General features: G+C 35.3%; 2 protein-coding genes and 1 long non-coding RNA gene across 4 annotated transcripts; 2 read left to right on the plus strand and 1 right to left on the minus strand.

Annotated features, from left to right (window-relative positions):
• The first annotated feature begins 271 nt into the window (after positions 1–271).
• Positions 272–8,784, plus strand: LOC114358043 (sodium-dependent nutrient amino acid transporter 1-like). Of its 2 annotated transcripts, XM_028311906.1 has the most exons (14): positions 272–563; positions 883–1,096; positions 1,864–1,907; positions 2,069–2,216; positions 2,297–2,375; positions 2,493–2,596; positions 3,083–3,269; positions 3,613–3,789; positions 4,270–4,369; positions 4,547–4,726; positions 5,675–5,769; positions 5,988–7,008; positions 8,399–8,497; positions 8,528–8,784. In XM_028311906.1, the coding sequence occupies exons 1-12, from the start codon at positions 356–358 to the stop codon at positions 6,153–6,155; spliced, it is 1,704 nt and encodes a 567-aa protein (XP_028167707.1). In that variant the 5' UTR covers positions 272–355; the 3' UTR covers positions 6,156–7,008; positions 8,399–8,497; positions 8,528–8,784. The 2 variants fall into 2 exon arrangements, with proteins under 2 accessions (XP_028167707.1, XP_028167706.1); XM_028311905.1 differs by having other exon boundaries at positions 5,988–7,004; positions 8,395–8,784.
• Positions 8,785–8,998: 214 nt separating this feature from the next.
• Positions 8,999–14,728, plus strand: LOC114358044 (sodium-dependent nutrient amino acid transporter 1-like). Its single transcript, XM_028311907.1, has 7 exons — positions 8,999–9,159; positions 12,714–12,935; positions 13,187–13,457; positions 13,566–13,779; positions 13,969–14,012; positions 14,278–14,425; positions 14,513–14,728. The coding sequence occupies exons 1-7, from the start codon at positions 9,157–9,159 to the stop codon at positions 14,661–14,663; spliced, it is 1,053 nt and encodes a 350-aa protein (XP_028167708.1). The 5' UTR covers positions 8,999–9,156; the 3' UTR covers positions 14,664–14,728.
• A 914-nt stretch (positions 14,729–15,642) lies between these two features.
• On the minus strand, positions 15,643–19,998 carry LOC114358046 (uncharacterized). Its single transcript, XR_003656351.1, has 2 exons — positions 19,971–19,998; positions 15,643–15,710 (listed from the first exon to the last, which is right to left on the minus strand). It is a non-coding gene; the product is annotated as an uncharacterized LOC114358046 (long non-coding RNA).
• Between the last annotated feature and the right edge of the window lie 3,951 nt (positions 19,999–23,949).

Here is a 23,949-nt window from a genome sequence, read left to right on the forward strand (position 1 = left end):
GAATGAGACCGCTCGGACACCGAGCCCACAGCGTGGTAGGGGTGGGGTTGCCCGCTCTTTTGTTTTTTAATACTACTACGCTGAATATTGTGTGCGGATTGGGTTGTCGTACAGGGGTACTACTACATGGTAAAATAAATCTCGGAGGCGAAAGCAGGATAATAACAATCACTTATTTAAGATGCTTCTTCTTCTGTTGCACTTACAGTAGGTATTTCACTCAATGTTTTTGAAACTTTCATACTTATTAAGCCTATATGGTGGAGACAGCTATATACAGATATAATTTTTTTAGGGTGATCCGGAAGGAGACCAGCCCGAGCGTGCTGTATGGGGGAATCAGATAGAGTTCCTCATGTCATGCATCGCCACATCGGTCGGACTTGGCAACGTGTGGCGGTTCCCCTTTGTGGCCTATCAGAATGGCGGCGGAGCTTTCCTCGTGCCTTACATCATTGTACTGTTCCTGATTGGCAAGCCTATGTACTACCTCGAATGTGTGATTGGCCAGTTCAGTACCAGAAATTCAGTCAAAGTGTGGGCACTCGCGCCAGCTATGAAAGGTACCTAATTGAAAATATCCACGCTTAGTTTAACGTTAGCTTAAAAGCTCGTAAAGCTTTTTCAAAATCAGGACAAACTCTACAAAAAACTTGTCAATTTAATTTAATTATGCTGATTTCCGTCTGGAATTCGAATTTTCTTTTTATCACAAACTTTTCAGGCAAGGCTTTCGGGAAAATCTTGCCAAGCATATTTAAACCTGTTCCCACTGTTAGACGAAGTTGAATAAATTGCACACGAGCATTATTTGTGTGGGCAATGATAGATAACTAAAACATGTTTATGTACGTAAATTAATGTGTTCAAAAAATCTTTCAGGGACTGGCTACGCTCAAGCTCTAACATGCGGCTACATCCTCTCGTACTACGTGTCCATCATCGCACTGTGCCTGTATTACTTCGCGATGAGCTTCCAGCCGACCCTCCCGTGGGCTCTGTGCGAGCCCGAATGGGAGAACTGCGTGCCCTCTGCCCCAGGCCACAACATCACCATCACGAACGAATCTACGAGCAGTGCTGAGTTGTTCTTCTTGTAAGTTTATTTTGTTTTAAAAAACTAAAGCACTTGACAAAGTGGGTAGGCACAGTTGATTTTCTATGAATAGTGTTAAACTTTTATCAAGATATCAAGATTATGTTCATAATATAAGATACTATTTAGTAGACACTGATCAATGATCACGCAAGTAGATATCACTTGGATATTCCGAGTACAATTAAAGTACAATTAATTGAAATATGTTTTGGAATTTACCTCAATTTTTAATCAAATGCAAATTACGAATTAGGTAATTGTCTTTTTTGATCATAACTATTTTGTCAGAAATTGCTTACCATAAACTTTGAATTTTCTAATATTTTGGTATTTTTACATTACATTATATTATCTACATAAGTAAGTAAAGTATCTATGAACAATCAGCAGCCCAGTGTAAGGTTTATCTACTTGTTTAAACAATTAAATACCAAGGAGTGTAATGATGAGTAACACAATATCTTTCAGAATTAAAAAATAGAGTTTCATGTACCTACAGATTAGAAATCATCACTTCACAATGTAAACAAATAACTGTAATGCAATAAACAAATAATCAGTAAACTATGCTATCTACGCCAAGATCTGATATAATTTAATACGTTTGGTTAATACGGACAGCTAGTTAGTGTTTTATTTTTTCTTTACCGATATAATATTCAGAAGTACCTACTCGTAGTAAAGAGTTTCATTCATTTATGTAGTCCAAAATGCCATTTTCAGTCACACTTTTCTTAATAACCTACACAATAATTCTTTCACAGAAAGACTGTACTAAGACAAAGAGAAGGCATAGAAGGAGGCCTTGGTAAGTTTGTCGATTAAAATCATTATTCGAATATTGCTTAATAATAAGAGCCTACGCTCAAAAGTACTCATAGAAGAGACTGGCTGGTTTTTGATGACAATTTTAATTTATTTTAACGGTAAAGTTTAAATATGTATAGTTAATAAATAAATGTTTCGCAGGTTTGCCTCTCTGGGACCTAACTCTGTGCCTGCTAGCGTCCTGGGTGATTATTTTCGTGATTGTGGCCCGAGGAGTGAAAAGTTCAGGAAAAGCTGCCTATTTCCTAGCTCTCTTCCCATACGTTGTGATGATCATTTTACTCATTAGGTACGTGCATGAATTACTTTATTGAATTAATCGTTTATTATCTGTATTTATCATATTAATTCCATTGTTTTATTTAACAGTACATCGATCCTGAACGGTGCTGGTAACGGTATCCTATTCTTCCTCACTCCTCAGTGGGAAAAAATTCTCGAACTCGATGTAAGTACCTACCTGTATTATGTTTTTAATTTGACTACAACCATGTTGGTAGTGTTGGTACCTATCATGTTTATAAGAGAAAAATATGTATTTTTAACCAAATTATTTTAATTTCAGGTATGGTACGCTGCAGTCACTCAGCTATTCTTCTCCTTATCAGTGTGTACCGGAGCCCTTGTGATGTTCTCATCGTACAACGGGTTCAGGCAAAACGTATACAGGTAAGCGATAAAACGTTATCACGGAACTGGATGCCGGCATTAACAAATAATTTTTATAGATTAATGGATGGTAGGTATAACAAAATGATAAAAAATACCACGAAAGTGGCAGTGTTTTGGTGGGAAAAACCGGACGTTTCCGTTTAATGTTTTGAAACTGCATCTATTAGATAGTAATGTGTTGAGGGAAATATACGTTCCACCTTCAATTTTTATTTTCTTCTCACTTTCCATATTGGTATCAACAATTTAACAGCTGACAAATATTTTCATTGCATGTGAGACAACCAACATCCATCATCAATGTTTCGAGAAGTGTTCTTAATGCTGTTGTTATCAATATTCTCCTAGTACAGATGTACTCGTTTAAACTCGTTGTAGGTTTCTTTGATTACGATTAGCAAAAAAACATTAGCAGAGAAAGTAGTCTAAGTACATCTTAATTGCTGAGCAGAGAAGTCACAACTTAACTTTTCCGTTTTTCAGAGACGCCATGATCGTGACCACGTTAGACACCTTCACGAGTCTGTTGTCAGGCATCACCATTTTCGGCATCCTTGGCAACCTGGCGTACGAGCTCAACCAAGATGTGGCTGACGTCGTCGGCTCCGCTGGAACAGGACTGGCTTTCGTCTCATACCCAGATGCAATTGCCAAGACTTTCCTGCCTCAGGTAAACTATGTAGTTAAATAAAAGATAAGACAGTTGTTTAGATAAACAAAAATTGCAATGTTAAAGCCTTCCTATTTGATGATCCAGTGGTGAGAGAAAACTCTCTATTTGGAAAAAAATCCGTGTCTCGGGGAGGGCCGTTGTTAATCCGTATAGCTTCGGGTTACAATAGTAGAAAAAGATGCGCTTTAAATCGGATATAAGCGATTACGATTAACTGCTTAAAGTTTACAGTTTATCTTTAGTTTTTCAGTGAGTACAGTTAATAACTTTCAGATTTAAAAATTAAATTATTTTTAACTAGATAGGTCGGTCGTAACAGTTTCTATGTTTTCTATTACAGCTTTACTCCGTCCTCTTCTTCCTGATGATGTCGGTACTTGGAGTAGGCTCTGGGGTCGCGCTGCTGTCCACCATCAATACGGTGCTGATGGACTCCTTCCCAAGAATTCGTACTGTTTACATGTCAGCCATCTGCTGCACAGCTGGCTTCGCAATCGGCTTGATTTATGTCACACCGGTGAGTACGGACTATTCCCACCTTGTTTCCACTCCTAGTCCTGTTTAGTCAGGATATACAACTTGACCACCGAAGTTTGTCTCGGGAGAAAGTTAAACTGACATTGGCCCAGCAACGAAATTAATCATAGGAACATATGATGAGTTGAAGTAACTTTAAGTGGATGAATTGAATAATAGATGCTAGACCTCTGATGCGGTTTTAATGAAGTAGTCGAGGAAGAGGAGACTGTGTATCACCTTGTTAAATAATTAATTATGCAAAATATTAATAGTTTCTTAGTTAATTATAAGTTTAGAATGTTTGTTCAAGTAACTGGTTAGATTAATTTTGAATGGCTCAATGATGAAGGCCACTGTTTTATATGAATATAGATATTCATAAATTTATTACGGATTACTTACACGGATAGTCTGTTTACAAGCAATACCCGTTTTGCCTTAAAAAAATATCATAAAGCAAACAAAACTCATGTTTCAGGGAGGACAATTCATCTTGGAACTTGTGGACTACTACGGTGGAACGTTCTTGGCGCTGTTCAGTGCTATTGTTGAGATTATTGGAATCTTCTGGATTTACGGTAAATGTTTTGATATTACACTAAACTAGCTATTGGCTATTGCCATCAATATTGCGTGTTTACACAGTGATATCCAAATCGGTTTCCATTTGGTTAAACTACTGTATGGGTCTCGTAAGGCCTTTCTTTGATTTGAATTTTGATTTGACTTGATCGTTGTCTTTTCTATGTTTTTAGGTTTGGAAAACATCACCCTGGACATCGAATTCATGTTGGGCATCAAGACGTCGTTCTACTGGCGATGCTGCTGGGGCTTCATCACGCCCGCGCTCATGATCGTCGTCTTCGTGTACGCGCTGATCTCCTACGAGGCTCTGGAGTTCGGAGGATACTACATCTACCCTGATGCCGGATATGGTATGTAGACTTAAATCTTTTAAGATCCTTTACTTGCTTCATCATCAGGTTATTCAGTCTTCGCTGCAGGCGCACGACCTACTCAAAGTTATCAAAGGTTAATGGAGGATTTGGTTAGAGCCAAATGGAGGATTTGATTAATCATACTAATATGTATTTTATATTTAAGAGACAAACTTAGTCTCTTTGTGAGTTTAAAGGAAGTCATTTCTGGAACGAAACGAACTTTTTTGAAAACGATTTCATTGACTAGAGCCGTGGGTTTTATCAATTACGTTTTTTTTAGCTCAAATACTATTTTGGAAAAGCCGGATATGACCGGAAAGTTTTAACTTCTTTATCACTTTTTGTACCAGAGTAGGTATTTAATAAGTTACGGTCTGATTGGCGTCGTTAAAACGTTGTCTTTTTCTTGAGGAATGTTTTCATGCGCTCCTAGCGTGAGCTTTATAAGGTCAATATTGTGATTACAAACGGATCGTCACTGTGTTAACATTGTGTTGCTGATAATAAACTTATCTTATCTGACAATAATATCACCGAATATTATCATCAAAACGTGACTTTGTAGATAAGATGAAAGCTTCCAACAAAATAATACAATATTTATCATCTGGTAAAGCTACCGTCAGGCAACCTTATTATAGACTTAGTACCTACTACGTATGTCCTACCTAAACAATAGTTAGCTAGTTTTTATAATAGACTAGCGGCCGCCCGCGACTTCGTACGTGTGAATCCCGTTTTTCCCGCTAATTCCTGTTCCCGTGGGAATTTCGGGAATTCCTTTCTTAGTGCACCTCTACGGTACCTAAGCTACGTCCCTTCCAAATTTCAAGTGCCTACGTTTAGCCGTTTAGGCTGTGCGTTGATCTGTCAGTCAGTCAGTCAGTTTCTCCTTTTATATATTTAGATTCGTGTTTAACCATTTTTTATGCTTTATTTCAGTGGCCGGATACCTGATGCTCCTCGCGGGTATTGCCTTCGTGCCGATTTTCATGTTTATCACCATGTACAAAAACAGGACTGGAAATTGCACGGAGGTAACAAATGAAAATACACACAAATTATTAACTACACACCTAATAACCGCAGGTTATGCAGACGATTTCGTTAAATATGCACAAACTAGGTTTTCGTTTTAGTTTTTAGGTTTTCAGGTGCGATTGCGGTCAAATACCTGCCTTGTCTAGCATAAAAAAAAACGATTATGTTTTGCGTATAAATACCTACCTAACTATCTTGTATGTTTTTGATGCAGACCGCAAAGAAATCATTCCGACCAAAGAAGACCTGGGGTCCTCGGGATCCAGTGCTTCGGGAAGAGTGGAACATGTTCAAGCTGAACGCCCGAGCTGACCGGCAGATACAGGGCGCCTCCTTCTTCAGGCACATCTGGAACATCATGACGGGCGGCTACAGGCGCTGACACTAGTGTTATTCCAAAGAGTTTGTACATAGATAAATCGATAATTAAACACACGTCAATACTTTTTTATCGTGGAAAGCCTACAGGTCGATTGACTTCATTATCATTTGGTAGCAATATAAATTCAAATAGATAGGTACTAGCAGCGGACGGCCAAGTTATATTGCAGAAAACTGTTTCTTTACAAAATTAAACCTGTTCCAGTTTGCTATTTTGCTTTCAATATTGTGCCTAAATACTATCTATATGCTCTAACTACATTGTTGGTCAGTATATTTTGATTATTAAATAAGGTAAACAAACGTTTACATCATAGGTAATTTACGAAAAGTTGGCTCTACCTATTTATCGCACAGCTGTAGGTAAATTATTTTTTAACCCAAGCAAACTCTTACACAAGTGAGTTTAGCTTTAAAAAGATATTAAAATGACATTTTGTACTATCAAAAGTTCAAGACATCAGTTGCTGACCTCCTGACGTAGATAATATTAACAATGTGCCTAACATACTTAGAAAAATAAAATAATTACGAGTAGAGTAGGTATATTTTATGGCTGTGTGAAATGTCCTAGTTTTAGATAGATTATTTGTATTTAATAAGTCTATGTTGATCTTAATATAAATTATGTAAGCGATCAATTTATTTATGGCATTTTATAATTTTGTTAAAATGTTAAAATATCCAATTAAATATGATTTTTAAAATGTTATTTTGATTTTGTATCTCCTTATGGACACGTTAAGGTTTAAACCATCTTAGCATAATGTATTGCAAGATAATCTTTCATCTTACAGATCTAAAACCATGAAATGACTAAATTAGCATAGATGCTTCAAAGGAAACTTCCACTGTAGTCCAGTCAATGAATGCCTTAACGACGGTGTAGAGAGAAATCCGTGGAACACAATTTCTAACCTCGGGACTTTATTTAGCCTAGTTAGGTGGTGAACATAGCAAAAGTCCCCGCCCTTAGCCCTTGAGCCGGCGGGGAGAGGGGGGTTTAAAGGTACCACTTTTCGGTTTTTCGCTTAATCCTCGGAAACTATGCGTCCTAGTGACATGACTAATAAGAACCAAAAAAAAGCTTATTCAATTTGCTACAGGTGAGACCGTCAAGTTTTTCTATATATTGTATAGTTTTTGCGGCATCTGCTCTAGAAGGTCTGTAAAATTGGAAATTTTATTGTTGTCTTACATGTTCCTTTCAGGAGAAAATCGACTAAATCAACATTGAGCAAACACTATAGACATGCGGGAGCATGTTAAGCCTAGTTCCATGGAGGGGACTGCACCGTGCGTATATTTAGACGAACCAATTAGAGCCACTTTTGACTCCTCATCATTCAAAAACTACTGTGCATTAACACTTCAAATTTGGCTCATGTATTGAGACTTGCAAGATATACATCAGCTTCAAATTTCATAAATATACCTCAAACGGTTATTTAGGTATTGACGTTCAAAAATCGATATTTAGAGCACTAAAATCTATCTATCACATGTGAAATGTTAAAATTTACTGGTTTTTTATTTGTTCCTTTGTATTTACATAACTACCTTTCTGGATGCCAAATTTGAACCTTCGAGGTCATCTGGAAGTGGTTAGAATTTGGTCTATAGGTCAGACATGTAGATTTTTGGACGTCAATATCTAAAGAACCGTTTGAGGCATATTTATGAAATTTGAAACTGATGTATATCTTGCAAGTCTCAACACATGAGCCAAATTTGAAGTGTTAATGCACAGTAGTTTTTGAGTGATGAGGAGTCAAAAGTGGCTCAAAGTGATTCGTCTAAATATACGCACGGTGTAGTCCCCTCGCTGGAACTAGGCTTAACATGCTCCCGCATGTCTAGAATGATTGCTCAATGTTGATTTAGTCGATTTTCTCCTGATGGGAACATGTAAGACAAAAATAAAATTTCCAATATTACAGACCTTCTAGAGCAGATGCCGCGAAAACTATACAATTTATAGAAAAACTTGTCTATCTCATCTGTAGCAAATTGAATATGCTTTTTTTGGTTCAAAGTAGTAATGACAATAGGACGCATAGCTTCCGAGGATTAAGCGAAAAACCGAAAAGTGGCACCTTTAAACCCCCCTCTCCCCGCCGGCTCAAGGGCTTAGGGCGGGGACTTTTGCTATGTTCACCTCCTAACTAGTCTAAATAAAGTCCTGAAGTCAGAAATTGTGTTCTACAGTTTTCCATCTATAATGCTTTATTGACTGGACTACTGGGAAAGACCGCATCATTCTTATAATAATTATTACTTCCGCTGCGTATTGTTTAGCAACAATCTAGTGAGTATCTATGGAGTCAGGCATTAACTTAAACACATAATAGCTGTGTCCTACTTAAGTCACGGTGATGCGATAGAACAAGCACAGACGCTAACTGCTAAGGTATGTGAATGAAAATCCGCAACATAAGTAATCCAATGCGCATTTTAATTGTTATTGTTGTTATCTCACCGTTTATTCTTGCTGAATGAATTACCGTAGCACTATGTAGCACATTAGATACTCTACTATTCCGTCATTGTTTCACTTCATGTAAAACAAAGTGTTACAAGGTTTTGTTTTTCATACATTTTTTTAAAATTAAACATATTTAGTAATTTAATTTTTGTTTTATTGATGTTAACATAATATGCTTTTGGTTAAGTGACATAGGTCTTGCAATCAAAACACCTGTCTGCATCTAGTAACAAGGTTGGACGAACATTAATTGATAGCTATTGTATCTATCAGTGATTAATATTAATTTCAAGAAGTATTGTTCCATGATATGGATCTAATACGCGATATAATGATAAATACGTGTGAGAAGGCTCCTTTCGTGGAGTCACCGGCGCGAGTGCCGCCTGATAGTATATTCAATATAAAACCTGCGCGCTGTGCGCTCGGCTTCTCAATACCTCGGCAGCGGGGCGGTCTCCACAGAAAACAAACAATTCAAAAACATATGAGAGTGCATTGAAGACTACCGGTAACCATGGTATGTACGAACAATAAACACTTTTAGTAATGCCTATTAAAGTGTACCAATAAATACAATCAAATACAGTTATATGACATAATACCTAATCTAAAGTTCCAGTTATTTGAATGTAGAACATTCCTCTGAATCAAAGTTGTTTGTATAGCAACACATTTGGAACATGTGGAACATTTTTATAGGTGTTAATTGTATTGAAGTTGCGATATAGTTTATTATTATTAAATATATACTTTTGAGATCAGGTAAAACTTATTGGTTGGCGTATCTTCTTAGAATAAAACAAAACACGGATAACTAAGTAAATAGAGTGTGTAATTTTTAAGCGATGGCCTGCAGTGAAATCTACAGCTTAAGCCGAAAGATTTAGTCACCGAGAGTAGACAGCTTATTTTTTTCTACGAAACTTTACAAGTTACTATTATCCGTTGTAAATAGTTTTCGATCCGTTGTAAATAGTGATCAGAATAAATGAGAGGACTAGCCTCTCATTTATTCTGATCACGTTTATCAAACGCACGAACTGTCAAACGGGAAAGTTAAAATAATTGATAAGAGTTCTGAAATTACCCAATTTTCTTAATTTTTCTTTTCGTAACATTGTTTTACAAGATATTAAAAAACTTTAAAAAAATTATGGACTTGTACGATTTGTCTTAAGCCCAACCTCCGGTGTCAGTGCGACGTGCTAATTTTGAGACGCTCTGTATCACCAAGTCTAGATTATAAGCTGTATACCTATGAAAATTCTGAAACCATAGCAAACTGTAAAAAATCATTACAGGACTATTTTGATGGTATACAATTGTTAAATAATTATAAACATTCATCATGATTTACTCATACTATGACCGTGCTTCATAATATGAACTGGCAATTTCACAACTAAAAGTTCAGTAAGTATGTGATACGAACAGTAGTTTTGCAGTTTTGCAGTTTTGCACCAATCAAAAATTATAACGCCATGTACCATGATACATTTCATATTACGAGTAGGTATATGACATCGCACCTAATTTTGTTCAGAAGGATTAACAACTAACGAAACATTACAATCAGGCAATACATCTTATCTGTTTTTGTCATACTAAACAAACAGATTATGGGAATTTTCCTGGTAATAATAGTTTAGTAAATTACGCTATAGTAGACCTACCGAAACCTCCACATCTATCTATTATATTATATTATCTATACCTACTAATCAAAGGACAAACCCATGAGTAGCTAGCCTAATTAGTTTGAGCGGCGATCTTTCAATCAAGATAAATAACTTATAATCATAACTCGAAATTCAGACAGCTTCTTTATGCAAACTTGTTCACTGACGATTTCGATAAGGATGGTTGTTGATAAAATTACTTAACTATTCCAGTTAACTAAATATTAATAGTTAAAGTAACTAACATAGTACATACATTATATCATACTTAGTAGTTTTCCTTCAAAGGAAAACATTGGAAATGGTGGTATTCACGAAGGATAAAAAAAACTTTCCGAGAACTTGAGGTCAGAGTTTCTTAGAACATATAAGACCAGAAAATCCTGCTTATTACGTTAAGAATGAGTCGTACTTAAACTATTTTCAAATAAAAATGGGTCATCACAATCACAATTAAATGTTTTTATCTTAAGTGGTACTCTCTATTAAATAATTCATTATTTGGTTCGACTGGAGTGCTTTACACAATCAAAGTTCAAGTGTTTGCTTCAACAATATGGCCTAGTTATTACAAACTAAATTGCATACCTACTTAGAATATCATTTTCAAGGCCTAACTATTATAGAACCGCCAATCACGTACCTACTTGAACCTGTGCTTGAATTTTGAGTATTGTTTCATAATACAGCTTGTAAATGATAGGCGAGCGAATGTGCAAAATTAAATTTAGAGTATCAACCGGCTTTACCTAGTTATAAATTAATTACAGTCATACAGGGTGATACTGAAAGATTTTTTTGCTCTACTATCGGCCGCTCTCGATCATGTTATCTAAAAGAGAGTAAGAAAAGCTTTAGTACCTAAGCTGCTTGACAAATACGAACTATCTATGATACAGCTTTTAAAATAAAGTTATCCTTTGTAATTTACGAGAGACTAAAAATTACAACTTTAGAACATCTTCTTCATCAACTTATTGAGAGAAACATAAATAGGTTTTTGAAAAGATTTTGTCAATAATTCCGGAATGATGAAAGATACCAATACTAGCACTATTGGTGCCCTTTGTATAGTTAACTTAATTTGTTTTAATCAGTCTTTGACAACCTGTATGTTTACAATCAAAATGATACGCAATTCAATTAAAAGGTAATTTTGATATTAATCTTAAGATAGTGAATAGTAATCAATAACAGATTAGATTAACTTAATAAGGTTTAAGGATACTTATCTGTCATCTATGTATTTTATATACCGAATGTACCGTCGACAGCATATCAGACAATTTGATTGTTAATGCAAAATAGCGCCTAATACAACTGCATAAAATACAATTTTGTTTAGCTTGATGTGCTGTTTATAATGACACACTTTATGTATGTACTCGTTTAAATGCATATACAGGGTGTTAGGTAAATGGGTATATGAGCCGACACAGCCCATGTTAACATGGGCATATAAATGGTATGGTGAAGTTAGAAATTTGATATCATCATTTAATTTTTTTTAATTTTCATACAAAACAAATTTTATAAAATCCGATTTGTATGAAAATTAAAATAATCAAAATGAAGATATCAATTTTCTGATTTCACCATACCATTTATATGTCCATGTTAACATGGGCTAGTGTCGGCTCATATACCCATTGTCCAGTCAATAAAGCATTATAGATGGAAATCCGTGGAACACAATTTATACACCTAAATAACCGTTTGAGGTATATTTATGAAATTTGAAGCTGATGTTTATCTTGCAAGTCTCAACACATGAGCCTAATTTGAAGTGTTAATGCACAGTGCTTTTTGAGTGATGAGGAGTCAAAAGTGGCTCCAATTAGTTCGTCTAAATATACGCACGATGCAGTCCCCTCCCTGGAACTAGGCTTAACATGCTCCCGCATGTCTATAATGTTTGCTTAATGTTGATTTAGTCGATTTTCTCCTGATGGGAACATGTAAGACAAAATTAAAATTTCCAATATTACAGACCTTCTAGAGCAGATGCCGCGAAAACTATACGAGTTAAAGAAAAACTTGATTGTCTCACCTGTAGCAAATTGAATAAGCTTTTTTTTGGTTCATAGTAGCCATGTCACTAGGACGCATAGTTTCCGAGGATTAAGCGCAAAACCTAAAAGTGGTACCTTTAAACCCCCCTCTCCCCGCCGGCTCAAGGGCTAAGGGTGGGGACTTTTACTGTGTTCTCCTCCTAACTAGTCTAAATAAAGTCCCGAGGTCAGAAATTGTGTTCCAAGGATTTCTTTCTACACCGTCGTTAAAGCATTCATTGACTGGACTAATAGCAAGGTGGTATTATTGCTTCAATAAACATAGGTAGCATAATAAGCTAAATAACTAAATATATTATACTAATTTTTGTGACTTATAGAGTGGTGAGAACAACAATGGATTCACAATGGAAGATCCTCCGCCAACAACGTCGGCTGACTCAACGTGGATCCCTGACTCTACACCGCCCTTAACTACGGCACCCTCAGGTCCGGCACCTGAGTACTCGAAAATGAAATGGTCAACGAATGGTCATGATCAACCAATGTCACCTCCACCTATCATAAAAGTACCGTTAGAACAATCTGAGACAGCAAAACAAGTAAGTTTGGGATGTTCTCTTTGGAATTTCAAACCTAATTAGTTTGCTAAATGTTAATAATATGTTGTTTATGAAAACAATATTAAATAATTATATGAAAACTGTGGCAATATGTAGCTCTACCAGATTGAAGCACCAGATACAACAGTGCATGTGTATGATACAATTAAAAATATCAACGTATAAATTCGAAGTATTAATCGGAGACGAATCGTTAACATAACTCAACTTATGACATTTGTTTGAAACAGGATGCTGATGCAGAAAAAGCAGAACCACAGCGAGCGATGTGGGATAACCAGATCGAATTTCTTATGTCGTGTATCGCCACTTCAGTGGGCCTTGGCAACGTCTGGCGATTCCCATTCGTCGCTTACAAAAATGGCGGAGGGGCTTTTCTCATTCCTTATATTATAGTCCTGTTTCTAGTCGGAAAACCTATGTACTACTTAGAATGTATTGTGGGACAATTCAGTTCAAGAAATTCTGTAAAAGTTTGGTCACTGTCACCTGCAATGAGAGGTACGTACAAAAATTGCTCAGGGTTCTTTGAGTAGAACGCTGATTGCAGGCTTTATGTTAAAAAAACTTGTTTGGATAATTATTTATGAAAATACAATTTCTTTGCAGGTATAGGCTACGCGCAAGCACTCAGTTGCAGCTACATCGTGACCTACTACGTGTCCATCGTAGGACTGTGCTTGTATTACCTGGCAATGAGCTTCCAGGCGGAGCTGCCCTGGTCGAAATGTGATCCTGAGTGGGCCAACTGTGTGCCATCAGCCCCCAACCACGACATCATTACAACAAACGAAAGCAGAAGTAGCGCTGAACTTTACTTTGTGTAAGTTCTGAAACGAAATATCTATGAAAAAATTATATTTGATGATATAAAAAATATTCATTTATTTTTAAATTTTAGTTTTTAAGTAATTTTAAGTTAATGTAGGTATTATTATAAAATTATTTCTGTTAAAAAAATAAATGGATTCATTTATTATTATTAATTTAACTTATTTTTATCTATTTTCAGTCATACGGTTCTGCAACAAAACAAGGGCCTGGAAGAAGGACTTGGTTAGTGTCTATAGATTTATATTATCCTATTTGTTAATACAAATATTAAAGGAACTTCGAGACAAAATATTTACGTACCTATAAGTTAATAAATTTTACAGAGCGATTGATGCATGAGTGCATTTTTTACTTATTTTTACTAATATTTCGATACTAATAAAAAAATCTTAAATAGGTACATAATAATACGTGTAATAAAAATTACATTGGAACTTATTATTATAGCTGAAAAGCTAATTTTAATTAGTGTTGTGTTAAATTACAGGAGCTCCTGTATGGTATTTGGCGTTATGCCTTTTCGCGTCTTGGGTCATCATCTTCGTGATTGTAGCTCGAGGAGTCAAGAGTTCTGGAAAAGCTGCTTACTTCCTTGCCATATTTCCATATGTGGTTATGCTCATCTTACTCATCACGTTAGTACTGAGATATTTATTTGTGACTTGTTAGATTAGGTATTTTGTTTATGTTTTAGTCTAACACTACCATTACTATTATTTCAGTACATTATTACTGAATGGCGCTGGTAAAGGAATCCTCTTTTTCATTACACCGCAATGGGATAAACTTCTAAAACTTGAGGTAAATGTTAAAAATATTAAAGCTCTATTAAGCTTAACAATTTCTACCGTTGAAAATATCTTTGCGATTTGATTTAAATTTTGACTTAAAACTACACTTGCGAGCAAAAGTATGGAATCACTTACATGAAGTTGTTTCCACGCGATCTTGTGTACTAACCAATTTGTTAGNTTGACATTTGGCACGAAAATTTAATAAAGTTTTCGGTTTTTTCGATCAACTCCCAAGTTTTATCAAACTTTTATAAAACTTGGGATTGTATGTTCTGGATTCTGTACCTCTTACCCTGTACTCTGCAATAAGCTCTTACGACGACCCGGCTAGTTACATCGGATACTAATTATGTCCATGACGAAGGAGAACAGACCGCCTAAAAGGCAACGATCAGANAATGCACACATTGCACACGCGTCGCACAAATATATCAAGCTCATAATACGTGGCAGTTCTGAAAATGCGAATACCCACTCTTCCCGGATTGCCCCACTTAAAGTACACGACTTTCCCCTTTCGCTTATTCCCCATTAGTACAGAAATAGTTGTATTTTATTCCTATACGCAATAATAACGGTAATTAAATTAAATATTAGCCAACGATATCGTTGAATTAAAAAAATAAAAAGGACATGCAATATTTTCATCTTAAACATTTGGGTACCGAAAATCGCTACTCCCACAACTATTCCTTAGTTACCTATGTACACACGGCCACACTGTTAACTATCCATTTCCGTTTTTGCTCTCGCTTTTATCAAATGGTGATTCTTTGCGATATAACGAGACGACATGACAGGCAATGGATAGTTAATACTGTTGCCGGCGATGGTATGTTATATTGTAGAGAAAACTTTTGCAATTATTTGAACAATTCTTTATTATAATTGATTACACTTTCCTATCAAGATAAATGTGATTAATTTCTTACTTTTACCTCGACTGTCGGTAATTATGAATAATTTTCTATTTATCACATTTACCGTAACACACAGACAAAACAGGCACGTGTAATAAGTCCTCGGAGATTATACATAAACGGTCTTATTCATAATAAAATGCTAATATAGGTTTAAAACCTACATTAGCTAAAACGTTTGATAGGCTTAAAACACTCTTATAAACCTCTGATAANCGAGGGTCGATTTTAAGGTTGGTGAAGCTCAGATTACCTGTCTCTGTGTTGCGAGGACTGATCTACCTTTCATCAATTTTCTATTATAAAAAACCTATACAGTCCACTTTCAAATCAAATTCCCTGAACCAGCGTAATAAACGCAATTTTCAGTGCGACATACGCACACAAATTTCAAGCCCTTAAAATTTTAAACTAGGTAATGAAAAAAATCATCCCCACTTTACATGGAGGGGAGCTACCCTAAAAAAATTTGTTTTTTTTTTTCAAAATTTTATTTTATCGTTTTGTCGGCGTGATTAATATACATACCTCCACAAAATAACAGCTGTCTATTGTGAATAGTTTCCAAGCAAAACCTCGGACAGACCGACAGACATATCGAAACTATACTAAACATCAAATAAACCGCACCATCCGCGACGCGAATTTTAAAGATTTTCTTCTGACACAATCACAGTGCCCCAACTATATTTGTGTTATTTGAAAGCCCAATAAATATCCTTAAACGGTCTTATTCATAATAAAATGCTAATATAGGTTTAAAACCTACATTAGCTAAAACGTTTGATAGGCTTAAAACACTCTTATAAACCTCTGATAAAAAACGTTATTCATAATCGTTTATAAACCTTTGATAGCTAAAACAGAGTTTAATATTTTCTTTCCANAATTCCAGTCACCAAGCCGCCAGGAAAAAAAATCCCTTTCTTGCAAGTTATATTACAAATATGTTATAGGCATAAATAATTAGGTAATTTCATCGTCTAAATAGTTAGTTGAGTAAATATTTCTATTAATATAGTATTTAAGAATTCTATCAACATAAGTCCACACAGGTTTTCTAAATTTCCACTTTAGCGTCAGTTTACAAGCTGATTTTTTTATAAAAATACTATTTATATTCTTAGATTTAAGCATTTTACAATAAGAAATCACAAATTCAAAGAACGTGACATACCCAAAAATCAAAGTGATTTTTACACCATTATTCTTCTTTAATTCAACATAAAAATAGCTTAATACCTATAATAAAATAACATCTTCTTTTAAATATTTACTTTGAAACGATATTATAATTAATTCATTGTTATTGTTTTGCCATAAACATTTGAAAACTATTAAAAAACGCCGCGCGCGAATCATTTCCAATGATGCCCCTTGAAACGCCGCGCTTCGCGTAAACGCTCTTAAAGCTTCATCTTTATCCCAACTAATATTATAAATGCGAAAGTAACTCTGTCTGTCTGTCTGTCTGTCTGTCTGTCTGTCTGTCTGTCTTTCTGTCTGTCTGTCTGTCTGTTACGCTTTCCCGCTTAAACCTCGCAACCGATTTTGATGAAATTTGGCATAGAGATAGTTTGAGTCCCGGGAAAGAACATAGGATAGTTTTTATCCCGGTTTTTGAAACAGGGACGCGCGCGATAAAGTTTTTCTGTGACAGACAAAATTCCACGCGGGCGAAGCCGCGGGCGGAAAGCTAGTGTTTTAATAAAGAGATGAAGTTTTCACTGTGTTAAATAATCCCAACTAATATTATAAATGCGAAAGTAACTCTGTCTGTCTGTCTGTCTGTCTGTTACGCTTTCCCGCTTAAACCTCGCAACCGATTTTGATGAAATTTGGCATAGAGATAGTTTGAGTCCCGGGAAAGAACATAGGATAGTTTTTATCCCGGTTTTTGAAACAGGGACGCGCGCGATAAAGTTTTTCTGTGACAGACAAAATTCCACGCGGGCGAAGCCGCGGGCGGAAAGCTAGTATACAATATATTACGATTTTGCCTAACTACCTGCATTAGTAATCACACTCATCAAGAGAATAAATACGAAGTTTTATTAAAATCGGATCATTATTCACGGAAATACAATTCAATAAACAAAGCAATCCGGAAAAAAATCACACTACGGAGAAAATTGAGTTTTGCGCATAAGCTTTCCTAGTTAAATAAACAATAAATAAATCTTTATTTTCATTAACAAAGGTATTGATCGATGCCTCTTTTTTTGGAATATTATTATGTGCTTGATTTTATACAATACTTTACTTTACTTTTGCTTAAAAGTTTGTTATTTTATTGCTAGCTTATTATTTTGTTTTAAAAGAGATGTTTGCTGTTTATCTTTAGTTTTGTTATGAAGACTCTTTCCTTGGTAAACATTTTACATTATAGGTTTAAGATCCAGCCTGCCAATTAAATAATAATGCCACTCAGTAGGTATAACATGGCACGCGCGAGTTGCAGCAGCGATGCATCTTCCCAGGAGCTCCACTTCCGCGGACCAAATTGTGTCTGAATATATTGTCTGGGGCACAGTGGAAAATAGTTCAGTATTATACTGTAATTTTTATTAATTCGAAACACCAAAAGTATCATAACGAAATAAAATGTGTAGGAAAAAAGATAAATTTCGTTCGTCGTTTCACAACCAAACATAACCAAAGTCCTGTAAAAGTGAGTAAGTTATAAGAGCTATCACTACATAGATAAAAGATTGGTCTTAGGTAAAAGACTTAGGCTACATTGTCTAAGAAAATAAAAGAGTGAAATATTTTTAAATTTTATGGATTTTAAAGAATCTAAAAGTGCACTCTTGTACCTAAGTAAGAAATTAAGAATAGAATTACGACCGTGCTTTGACGCATTATAAAGACTCTGTGATGTATAGTGTTAATGAAAATTGCACTTTTATATTACCATACCACGGACGGATTTCTATTTCACAGTGTTTATACTTAAAATGGCTCACAGTTGTTCAACAAAATTATCAAATGTTTTATTACTGAAATAAAGAAATCTCACTAAAAATATACCACGAACATTTACTACCAATGCAACCTCTGCACTGTGGCGTCGGTTTCTCCCTGACGCTAGATTTCAGTGCTAATTTTGTTCCTAGATTTATAGCTCCAGGCAGATGCTTCTGATTACAGAATAATGTTTTCAGAATTTTAGTTTATGTGGAAAAAGAAGGAAGCTTCAAGGAAAATAATTGAAAGTTTAATTTTTTTCTCTTTATGTTCTGTGTAGCTTCTATGACAATCTCACTTGTCAATTAAGTAAATAATATTTGAGTACAGCAGTGGACCAGTTCCAGCTTACCATTACCGATTTTTCTCTCACTCTCATCAAATGGCGATTCTTTGCGATAGAACGAGATGACATGGCCGGAATGGGTAGATATATGGCCCATTTATGAAATCAACATTGAAAGTTGTGCAAAATTGCACATTTTTGTAAATAATAAAACTTAATCAAACCTATTAATATAAATTAGTATCATTTATTTGTAACAGAGCAACGAGCCACTCTGTGAGATGTTCACCCATTCACGAACCAAATGTCATACATTTTACCTATCTGAACGTTACATTACATAGAAACGCTCTAGTCTTTAGTCACCCTTATGTCAACAACAAAGGCAAAAGATAGCGAAAAAAAATACACACAATGCCACCTACAGTGGAATGGCTGAAACACGACGCGTACCATTGAAAGTAATTCAAATATCTTCCCAAAGATGGCGTTGGCTTGTTTAGCAACAATGTGGTGCAAAAATTATTCAATAGATGGAGTTATAACTGAATAATAAGTTAGAGTTTTGAGTGTTCTTCGTAACTTCATTTTGCTAAAATTTTTCAGTCTCCCCAAATTGTCTGGAAACATTTTAAATAACAAATAAAAGCTGAAATTAAATGATGATAAGAATCACTTACCCGGTGGAGGATTGAACCTCCTTTTCATGTACTCCAGAACCTTTTCACGAATCCCTCGCTTCTTTTGTTCGCCTTTCTCGTCCGCATTCTGTGACAATACAAACCAAATTGAAACATAACAAATCTTAGAAATGTATAGCTTTTCATTCCCATCGACACTATTACCATAACTAAATATATGCTGTTGCTTTAGTGTCTAACGCATGATGTTTTCACCCATAATTAAGTTTGCATTTAACAAGTGTCATTTTTTATAGTTACTTTTGTGAAGCCTCAATGTAACCTTGTTGGTGTTCAAATAAATATCCTTTTAAATAAAGATAGGACAACTCTAACTGGAAAATGGATCAATCTATTTTCAACATAGAATGTTAGAATGTTCAAATATAATAATATCCCAAAATGTACAGAAATAATTATATTATTATGTACTTTTTTTGTCACTAACGGTCTTATTCATAATAAAATGCTAATATAGGTTTAAAACCTACATTAGCTAAAACGTTTGATAGGCTTAAAACACTCTTATAAACCTCTGATAAAAAACGTTATTCATAATCGNATGCCCATTTGGCGCGGATTGAGGACACTAATCGCCTTAATGAGTTGTTTGTTAGTAACGATTCTACACTAAAAGTAATATTTATTGAACATTAATGTAGGTAACTACTTCGTGAACAGGTGTGAGGCGTGAGCTCTAAACATATTTATTGTTTTGTAAAAGCCACGAAGTAGATTTAACTAAATTGCTTATTTTACTTTATTATTAAGTAAATTTAATTTTGTTTGCATTAGTCATATTTTTGCTGTCATAAAGGTTTTTTAAAAATCCTCTTTCCTAAGTCCTAATACGAATATAATCTTGAAATTACATGTAGCTTAGAGAAAAATTCATTCCAGAAGAAACAAACAGCTCAAACTACTAAACTTATTTCACTATCGCCATCCCTTTTCTTAAACTATTTTTTATTTATTCGGATTTGGCCATTTTAACATTACTTGTATTTACTTAACTACTACTTGTATGTACTTGGTTCTTGTAATACCTAATGAATCTTACATTTATTATGAACTAGCGGCCGCCCGCGACTTCGTACGCGTGGACCCCGTTTTACCCCGTTTTAACAAATGGTACACTGTGATTCAATCATAAATTATAGCCTATATGTTATTCTGGGTTATAAACAATAATACTGTAAAGTTTGGTCGAATTCCATACATAGATCTAATTAATAAAGTACATAACACGTCAGTCTGACGTGTAGTAGATTTGCCTCTTTACCAAGAGCGACATAAATTTTTTTGCAAAGTCATCATCAACTTGAGGAAGTAGGACATTTAACCGAATGTGGAGTGTGATGCAATGGACTGTGACCACACGTTTGTTTACTGCAGCCTTTTGAAAGCGACGCGTTCAGGTTGGGGCTATGTTTATTTACTACACAATATAAAGATGTTCTAAAGCACTTTATTTTATTTTATTTATTAGGACAACTAACAAGACAAACACGCATACATGAAAATGATTTATTATAACTAAAAGTGATTCTTAAAATACTGTGTAAACTCTTTATAATGTCACTAAATTCCACGACAAACTACCTTGTTTTCTATCCGCTCTACCGTGTGTCTAGATTTAAATAAGTGCTGTTAAAGAGGTTAGAAGTTTCCATTTATGCAGAAAAAATGATTACACTCTAACGTGTACTGTAAGGAAAATTTGATTGATTATCCGCATAATTACATAGTGTTACCTACTGAAATCATTCAAAGATCCTACCTACTACTAACTGCGTATAACGAGAGAACGGAGGTCACTCGTCGCCTGCTCTACGTAAACGAAGTTGACCGATTTTGGTTTGGCACAACTCGTATATGCCGAATCCGCGATTTGCTGAATTTAAATATTCTTATGCCCGTTTTCACCATCAATCAATATTTTTTTTTTACATAGGAGTCACTTACAAATTAGGGATCATCATTATTGGTCTCACTCGGAAGTCTAGTCTAGGATCTAGTTTGTGAAGTTCAATCCCTAATCATATGTGGTTGGCTGTAATGTAACATAATCCAGCTCACCTCGCCTCTCGCGCACGTTTAGCTAAGTCTGCGCGAGCGCAACTTTCTCCTGCGCGCGGCCTCGTCTCAATGAAACACATCGCTGTTGTCCTAAACCGCGAGGATTTCATGTGGGTTACTTTTATATGCTGTTAAATATAGTAGCCTCTCACTCGGTGGACCGACGATCTGGTGAAGGTCGCGGGAAGCAACTGGATGCGGACAGCGCAGGGCTTGACTTCTAGATGTTGAGGAAATCCTTAGGCTGCTGTGGACACCTTTTGGTTAAAACGAATGCTGTTAGTTGTACATAATAATGACTCAACATTTAGTAATGTGACTTTATTTATTAGAATGTAAGCTAATATTAGGTTACTTTTGCTAACCGAAAGATGTAGAGCCAGTCACAAGATTACATTCTCTAAAAGTCGTTGGTTTAATATTCGCATATTATATGGAAGTCAACCATGCAAAGCAACGCCGACACAGATAGGCAGGGAGAAGGACCCACAAATGATGATGAATTAGCCCAATCATGTCATCATCCGACCCTCTTACTATGGCCATGTATTGTATTAGTAGCTCCCAGGATACCGGCAACGCATGCCGCATCCTCCGAGGGGAAAAATAATATTAATTTAATTGAGAATAAGTTGCATCAATATTCTTATGCCCGTTTCACCATCAATCCCTAATTTTTAAGTGACCTCTATGGTAACACATAATAGGAATTTTGTTTTCAAAGGGGTCACTTAAAAATTAGGGATTGATGGTGAAAACGGGAATTATTCGAATAAATTCAAATTCTATAAACGTATGGCACCTCCTTCCATCAGAAAATTGGTGTGGTGATTCTTTAAAACCTTCATCTCCTTTGACAAGCGTCATAGAGTGGCACTGTGCCACTAGAAGGCCTAAATAAAATAGTTTATTTTGGGGCTATACAGCCAGGAAATCCTACAGCACTAATGTAACCTCAATTTAGTACAAATACCTCAATTCATTACTCTTAACGTGAACTCGTTTATTATCTGTTTGCATTGAAAAAGTTTCGGCGGCAGTGCAGCAATTAACATTGGCATGACATTGGTTACAAAGGCATTACATAAAAACTTGATTACCTTTTTAAATTATTTTATGTTTCCGTAGTGTGGTGTCTAAAAAAGTTATTACCAATTTGCGAATTAATCAGCTAATCTTATCTGCTTACTCGTTTTTTTGTCTGTGAACACATCTTTTTCTAGTTTATGTTTCACAACTTAATTTCGCTGTGAAAGCTAATTTAAAATTACCGAAAAATAACCGCTTCAAAGTAGTTAAGCTTGTGTATTTTAACTAGATATTGGATTGGGAAATAAAGTGATACATTATTTTGCCGTAATCAGCTTAAATAGGCTGCATTTGGGGCAGAGGTCATTGTGATAGTGTCTAATTAAGTAACTTAAATTACTCTAAATTAACCAACTTAATAGATGTGTCCCTAATAACTTTGATAAACTAAATAACAAACTAAAGAGTCAACCTTTTGTATAATAAATAGCACCTGTTTCAACACATATTGTATTTAATTGCGACTTCAAAATTGTCAAGCAGTATGTCTTGTTGTCAGTATGTTATGTATTTAAAATTCGGTAAGTATTTTGCCAACTCCTGAAAATGTTCTCTTGACCATACGATTATGTAGTGCTAAAACTTAAACAGTTATCTAAAAGATACATATCAATGGCCTCATTTATTAATGATTTATGTAAATTATACATAACAACTATTGTTTTGTTTTTTATCGGTAAATTAGCTTTCCGCCCGCGGCTTCGCCCGCGTGGATTTTTGTCTGTCACAGAAAAACTTTATCGCGCGCGTCCCTGTTTCAAAAACCGGGATAAAAACTATCCTATGTTCTTTCCCGGGACTCAAACTATCTCTATGCCAAATTTCATCAAAATCGGTTGCGAGGTTGAAGCGGGAAAGCGTAACAGACAGACAGACAGACAGACAGAGTTACTTTCGCATTTATAATATTAGTTTGGATTGTCAATACTCTTTGAACTCGTGATAAGACGAGTTTTTTTTTAATTTAGATCATAGGTAGATCGCTGTTAGAGTTCCCAACATATTGTTTAGAACTGTGTCAATAGAATAGGGAACTGAAAAAAATATCGCGTTTTAACTGTTAACAAAAAATATTTCAGTTTTATCTTGATAAATAGTAGTTTAAGATAAACTCTAACCATAGCGAAAATGTTTGGCCAACTGCCTATGTCGAGGTATTGTGTTCCAACATAATGTATTCAAGACCTTGTGATATTGACCTGCATTGTTTTAACTATTCCAATCGGTCAATGTTTCGTATTTGAACATAATTATGTTAATTAAGTTGCATACAGCACCTACCTTCTCTACTTTATTTACTATGGCGGCTATACAAAGATGAAGAAACTTCTGGTGACAAACCAA

This window comes from Ostrinia furnacalis, unplaced genomic scaffold (genome assembly GCF_004193835.3).
Source record: "Ostrinia furnacalis isolate ACB-3 unplaced genomic scaffold, ASM419383v2 OfSCF3655, whole genome shotgun sequence".
Taxonomy (NCBI): domain Eukaryota; kingdom Metazoa; phylum Arthropoda; class Insecta; order Lepidoptera; family Crambidae; genus Ostrinia; species Ostrinia furnacalis.